The sequence below is a fragment of the Procambarus clarkii genome, chromosome 17 (genome assembly GCF_040958095.1).
Source record: "Procambarus clarkii isolate CNS0578487 chromosome 17, FALCON_Pclarkii_2.0, whole genome shotgun sequence".
Classification (NCBI taxonomy): Eukaryota; Metazoa; Arthropoda; class Malacostraca; order Decapoda; family Cambaridae; genus Procambarus; species Procambarus clarkii.
This window is the reverse complement of record NC_091166.1, coordinates 36782897-36790386: the sequence shown is the minus strand read 5'-3', so window position 1 is coordinate 36790386 and position 7490 is coordinate 36782897. Positions and strand designations below refer to the sequence as shown.

The 7490-nt window shown below is 41.8% G+C and overlaps 1 protein-coding gene across 1 annotated transcript; it reads right to left on the bottom strand.

Annotated features, from left to right (window-relative positions):
- Positions 1 to 3558: 3558 nt before the first annotated feature.
- LOC138365648 (P-selectin glycoprotein ligand 1-like) lies at positions 3559 to 4044 on the bottom strand. The gene has a single exon (XM_069326133.1). The coding sequence runs from the start codon at positions 4042 to 4044 to the stop codon at positions 3559 to 3561; it is 486 nt and encodes a 161-aa protein (XP_069182234.1).
- Positions 4045 to 7490: the final 3446 nt, after the last annotated feature.

The following is a 7490-nucleotide window of genomic DNA, read 5'->3' as shown; positions in this document are numbered from 1 at the left end:
CACAGAACCATGAGTGAGATACTCACACAATTCCTTTCTAAATAAGAGTGACACTCTGAGCGTGCCGGCTCGAACCTGCGGAGGTTGCTCGACATGACTCTAGGAAACGCGATGTAACATCCTCCTCCTCCGTCCCCAGTTTTAATAGTTACATAGACCTACGTTTGAGTCGCGTCTTGGAGGGTTTAGTGCTGGTTTTGGGCCCCGCGCCCCGGTTGTTGTTTCAAGACATTATTAGGTTAAAAGGGAATAGTGTGGCTAAATAGCATTTGGAAGGGGTGTGAGGATAGGATAGAGGGCATGAATAGGACAGGCTATAGGCTGGGATATGAGGACAGGATAGGGGATGGGACAGGATGAGAGGAAGACACACACACATACATACACACACACACACACACACACACACACACACACACACACACACATCAAGGATGCAGCCTGTAACAGTTGCCTAACTCTCCGGTACCTATTTACAGCTAGGTTAAACAGGAGCATCAAGGTGAAAGAAACTCTGCCCATGTGTTTCCTCTCTGTGTGTGAGTGTGTGTGTGAGTTCTATGATTCTTAATATCTATATGAGTATATAGTTGACGTATATAGTCTCACGTATATCAGCTGTCAGTTGTGAAGACCATGAGGTTACTACCTTCATAAAGCCACTAAATGTTTAGCTCACAGGTTACCTGAATGGCTTTATTGCGAGTCTGTTATTGTTATGACCCTGGGTTAGTATGTGTTAGTAACGTCCTCAGCTGTGTCTCGTTAATTATAGTTGCTGTTATCTTTGGTTTTAAGGTAAGTGAAGCTGCTGTTGTTAGTGTGAGAGCAGCTGACTTTACTGACTTTAGATGTCCTTAAAGTTGGGTGTATATGTATTAGTTCTTGTGGTGATCTGAAACCTAGTAGCGAATCATTTAGTGGTCTGAAACATAGTGGCGGTTTATATAGAGGTATGAAACCGAGTGACAGGTCATGTTATGAACTGAATCTTTAGTGGTACTTATGTTGTAATGTGTGGCTGGTTGGTGGTCTTCTTCTTGATCTGAAATTTAATAATTTTGAAATATGAAAACTGTGTAGGGAAGCTGGTTGGTGGTTTGCTAACTACTCAAGGAACATGAATGACGTCGCTCTGCTCGACGACGTCAATTGCTTGTTCGACGCTGTGTCTTGATTAGTCGACATCGTTTGCTTAACAACGTTGGTGCCTCGTCAACGTAGCTTGCTTAATGACGTTGTTTGCTCTGCCATGACCTTAGTAATCAGTCGGTCAAACAATAGCATCTGTAGGTTTTAAGTAAAATCAAAATTGGATTTCATGAACGGCAGCGAAATGGAATTTTGTCGTTTTCATGACTGGATTTATTTTGTATCCTCACAGAACTATCTTTTTGACCTGTTTATGTTTTGTATAACACTCTAACGATACCAGGTTCTGATGTCTGCCAAGTTCTCAAATATTCTTGGCGAAATAAAAATCTAACTTTTGTGTCTGTTTGAACACAAATAACATTCCTCATTCTTCCCTCTACGTGGACTCATTTCCACAGTATTTAAGGATTAATGAGTCATTTCCTCATAGGGAAAACACACAAGAAAGTTTTAATTTTAGCAACACCTATTTGTTAAATTTATTCTAAGTTCTGTTTCGTGTGGATTTCCATAATAAAGTTTTATCAGCACATTAGAATTTCAAGTCAGAGGTGAAGGGACATTGAGAACCAAGAAATTATTCGTGAAAGTAAGATGATCTTTGTGATGTAAGAGATTCTTCATATAGTAAGAGATTCGTCGTAAAATCACAGAATTTCCTTAACGTTAAACATTCGTCACAATTTGAAATATAAATCAGCAATTTCCCTATATTATGTTCTATTATGTAATGAAAGAAAAGCTATACGTCGTTTAAAAAAATTACACAGCTAGAAAGAGAGAGAGAGAATGAGAGAGAGAGAGAGAGAGAGAGAGAGAGAGAGAGAGAGAGAGAGAGAGAGAGAATGAGAGAAAGAGAGAAAGAGAGAGAGAGAGAGAGAGAGAGAGAAAGAGAGAAAGAGAGAAAGAGAGAAAGAGAGAGAGAGAGAGAGAGAGAGAGAGAGAGAGAGAGAGAGAGAGAGAGAGATAAAGGATCATACAGGTTAAGCAACCAATTGCTTGATGAAAATCTTCCCTTACAAAACTCCTCCGAGCAAGATGTTGGGAATCAGTCGCCGTATTCCAACACCAGCAATCAGCCCGCTCGAGTGAGGAGCCGCTCAAGCGAAAGTCGTTTTAGCACCTCTCTAGCGTGTCGTTCCACGCCTCGCTGGCGCTCAAGACCTGCCCCCTTGATCCTCCTCCGGACAGGCATTGGCACAAGTGGACCAAATTGTCGTTGTTGCACTGGTCGGGTATAGAGCGACGACTTCGGGCGTCGTGAAAGTCGTCGTTCGATTCCTAACGGTCCTATGAGTTGGTTTCCGTTTCTGCTCCTCTTCCTCATACCATTCCTTCTGTCTTTTTCCCATATCTCTTCCATGTGCTACATTGTCACATTGACTTAGAACTTTTCCTGATAAATCGTCTCCTTCGACTTCAGCAGCAAGACAAAATACACCGTTGTCACACAAGTTCTCCAATAAATGTCGAACTCTCTTTTTTAAAACTGTAAACTATGTTAAACGAGGAAGTTTTTAAAGTTATGCTTTGTGTTGTATAGTCGTTTATTTGCAGAAATTTGGAGCTGTTGTGATACAGGCTCAGTGTCTGAGTTTGCTATAATCCAAGTATATTTTGTAATATACAAGGCTGTGTTTTGTGTTTTTTTGTTTTAATGAAAGGCTGAATATGTTTTTTTCTGTCATGAGAGGCTGAATATGGGCTTTTTGTTGTCATGAGAGGCTGAATATGGGCTTTTTGTTGTCATGAGAAGCTGAATATGGGCTTTTTGCTGTCATGAGAAGCTGAATATGGGCTTTTTGCTGTCATGAGAAGCTGAATATGGGCTTTTTGTTGTCATGAGAGGCTGAATATGGGCTTTTTGCTGTCATGAGAGGCTGTATATGGGACTTTTGCTGTCATGAGAGGCTGAATATGAGCTTTTTGCTGTCAAGAGAGGCTGTACATGGAACTTTTGCTGGCATGAGAGGCTGAATATGGGCTTTTTGCTGTCATGAGAAGCTGAATATGGGCTTTTTGCTGTCATGAGAAGCTGAATATGGGCTTTTTGCTGGCATGAGAGGCTGAATATGGGCTTTTTGCTGTAAACTGGGACTCAGAGCTGAAGTTTGTTGTGATCCAAACATGCCAAAGACTAACATGGACGTTCTTGTTCTCAAGATATAAGCATATCTTTATTATGGAGAAAGATGGTTGTTTACGTTGAAATATAATGCTCCTTGTGTGCTCTTAATCTGAAATGAGGTTGTTTGGCCAAATGATGCTAATTTATAAATTTTTAGGGGGGGATGTAATTTGAAGTTTATTGGGATAATTTGTTGTCATTATCCATGAAATTGGCTATTTTATTAAATGGGGATAGTTTATATTTTTGATATTTTGAGCTCCTGTTATATGACGTTATTGTGAACCCTCGTACTTGTTCATGTAGTTGTGTGTGTGGCTTAGAGGCTGTGTTTGTTGCTGAGTGATGCTAAGTGGCTGTGTTTGTTGCTGAGTGATGCTAAGTGGCTGTGTTTGTTGCTGAGTGATGCTAAGTGGCTGTGTTTGTTGCTGAGTGATGCTAAGTGGCTGTTTTTGTTGCTGAGTGATGCTAAGTGGCTGTGTTTGTTGCTGAGTGATGCTAAGTGGCTGTGTTTGTTGCTGAGTGATGCTAAGTGGCTGTGTTTGTTGCTGAGTGATGCTAAGTGGCTGTGTTTGTTGCTGAGTGATGCTAAGTGGCTGTTTTTGTTGCTGAGTGATGCTAAGTGGCTGTGTTTGTTGCTGAGTGATGCTAAGTGGCTGTGTTTGTTGCTGAGTGATGCTAAGTGGCTGTGTTTGTTGCTGAGTGATGCTAAGTGGCTGTGTTTGTTGCTGAGTGATGCTAAGTGGCTGTTTTTGTTGCATATGACAGATGTTTTTTTGTTTTGGAGTGGACTGTGTGTTCGTTTATCTGTTAAGATTTTGATCTGATAATCGTCTGTTATTTAAATGGAAGAGGTTATATATATATATATATATATATATATATATATATATATATATATATATATATATATATATATATATATATATATATATATATATATATATATATACAGTTGATGGTAGAAAGTAGAGAGTAGAAACGGAAGTTTGAGGAAGAGTTCAGTGATGGGAGTTCGATCCCACCGCCCAACCCCAGTATTTTCACAGAAGCTGAGGTTAAAGGTTATAGGTTAGAACGCATATGGTAGAAAGTAGAGAGTAGAGATAGAAAGTAGAATGCAGTGAATAGAAGGTAGATGGTGGAATGCAGATATTAGAAGAGGAAAGAAGGTAAATGGTAGAGTATATAGACATTAAAGAGTAAAACGCAGAACAAAGAGCGTAAAGAGTAGTGTAGAGAGTATCGGTTCAAGCGTAGAGAGCAGTGGTTAGAGGCTAGGCACTATAGAGTGTAGAGGATAGATGGTGGAGGAGAATAGAGGGGAGGGGAACACGGTAGAGTATATAGAGCTGTATGGCTTAAAGGGAGAGTGTGATCAAATCTTACACCATCTGAAATATTATTTCCAGCATCTCGGTAAAGTTCATATTACCGTGAGTGACGTGTGAGTGACTCCCATGGTGGCTGGGAGTGACAGTCACTCTGTCGGAGGTGGGAGATGCAGGGAGGCTTGTTCTCTTTTCCTCATGACTCCCTCACTCACTCTTTTCCTCCCTCACTTCCCATCTTCCCCCTCTCCCATGCCACTTTGTCACTCCTCTTACACCCCCCGTATCCCCAGGCCTGCAAACTTCACCAACCTCTTCACTTGGGCAATCGAGGATTGAACGCGGACCTGTAAAAAGCGAAACCACCACTGTACCGATCAAGCCAAGTACTTGTCCCACACTAACCTCACGAACAGTTGGGACAGAACACACAGCAGCCATCGATAGATAACAAGATCAAAATAGACAGTATTGAAGATCACACGTTGCCTTTAAGGCCTAGGTAGGCCATGAGGCCACATTACACTGACTTTATCGGGTCATCAGACCCACATTCTCGCCTCTTGCAGGGCCGGCGTTCGATTCCCGATAGTCCAAGTGGTTGGGCACTGTTCTCCTTTTACTCCCTCGTATCTATGTCCGCCAATCCTTTCTAAGTGCCACATAATTATACTAGTAGGCACTCTCCTCTGGTAATTACTTTTCTCTTTAGAGACTAAAGAGAGAGTAGCCTCTTTAACAAGGCTACAGTGGAGGTTCCTTGTCTTGCGATGAAGAATGAGGAGTAATTCTCGAGAAGGAGAGGAAGGAATGAGCAAGGCTGGCAAAAATAAAGGAATGAGAGAGGGAAGGAATGATTAAGGAATGATGAGAAGGAATATGAGAGGGAGGGTGTAAACGGAAATCAAGGAATTAGGACAGGAATGAGATACATGAGAAACAAGGGAGGGATGGAAGGAATGAGAGGAGGAGAAGGAGGAGGAAAGGAATGATGGAAGGTGGCTAATAAAAGTCAGAACGAAGAAGAAAAGCATGAGACAGGGAAGGAATGAGAGAGAAACAGAATGAACGAGAGAAAGCGGCCAAAAGACGAGAAAATGAACCAAGGGGACGAGGGAATCACCCAAGGTAGGAAAGGATAGGGACCAAGGGAGGATAGATGGAGATGATTGACACCTGTCAGAGGACGACGACTCTTCGTCAAACAAAACAGACCAGCTCACTTCAAGGACTTTTCCCCTTGCCAACTTTGGCCACATCAAAAGGAATCGTTTTACACAAATGTTGAAAAACAAAGTTAAGGAGCGACCCCGTTCCAGCAACATTTTGAGCTTGATATTGTCGACTTAGATATGTGTTATGTATCCTTGTGGGGCTCCAGGGAGGTGAGAGGTGAGTGTGAGAGAGGGGGAGAGGTACTGTGGGCTGGTGAGAGTAAACAGCGACGCTCGTGAGAGGAAGTCAATTCACTCGTCACAAGAATAACCATGAAAATATTTCCTAGTGAGTAAATCCTTAATTCCTGAAAGGTTCATTTCGATACCAGAGGCAGTGGGGAGGGGGGGAAGCTCTCTGGAATAAAGAAATTTTGGGAGGAGACACGCAAGTTAAATGGAGAAAAATGAGAACAAAATTGCAATCCGAAACTATTGTTTCCAACTCTCATCTCCGAAGTTAGAATGTGTGAAGGTCTTTGTCGGTAGTGTTATAGTCTGAAAAGCTGAAGCTTACGGTCGTAGTGGATTGTTTTGCAGCCTATGGCGTCATAAGAACATGTTGACCAGACCACACACTAGAAAGTGAAGGGACGACGATGTTTCGGTCCGTCCTGGACCATTCTCAAGTCGATGAATGGTCCAGGACGGACCGAAACGTCGTCGTCCCTTCACTTTCTAGTGTGTGGTCTGGTCAACATACTTCAGCCACGTTATTGTGACTCATCGCCTGCTCATAAGAACATAAGAATAAAGGTAACTGCAGAGGTCCTATTGGCCCATACGAGGCAGCTCCTATTTATAACCACCCAATCCCACTCATATACATGTCAAGCCCACGTTTGAAACAATCAACGGACCCCACCTCTACCACGCAACGCGGTAATTGGTTCCACAAATCAACAACCCTGTTAGCAAAAAATGCTTGTCATGTATGCCAGGCTCCAGTCAGAAGATATTTATACCTAAGTGGTGGTTCCCATCCACTTAGACTGGTCGACACAGCGTCGTCCTTGCAGGTCGGCGTTCGATCCCCCGATGTTCCAAGTAGTTGGGCACAGTTCCTTCACTCAATATTCCCCCATATCCTAGTTCTTATACCATTCTTATATCACTTCTCAGTGCTGTATAGTCATACTGTCTGAACGTTTTCTCCTGATAATTACCTTATACATATGTATATTCTGCCATCCATCTTCCTGAAATCAAAGTACTTATTGTAACTATTTGTTTCAAAATACTATAATATGGGCTGCTATTCAGGCGTTGACATGCACCATGGCTATTGCATAGTTCAGATATCTTGCAATTTATATATAGAACTGTGTTTTGCAGTTTTGATATCAATATCGTTAAAAACATTGAATTCACATTTGTATTTGTTTCACGGATGGTTAAGTGAGAGATGAAGCCAGTCTTGTTAGTGAAATGTTTGTAGCTCATACCGTAGACTTATTCATCGATAACTGTTGACCTATTTAGCAAGTCTTTTTCAAAGTTTTAATTGGGTACCAGTTAGGTGCTTTTAAGGTCATTTTGATGAGCAATCATGGCCGGGATGGTTAGACAACAGTCTCGCGCTTTAGAGTACAGAGATCGAATCCCTGGCAGCCAATGCCCGCCAAACCAAATTAAGAAAACTAATCGTTATCGCTTCCATAA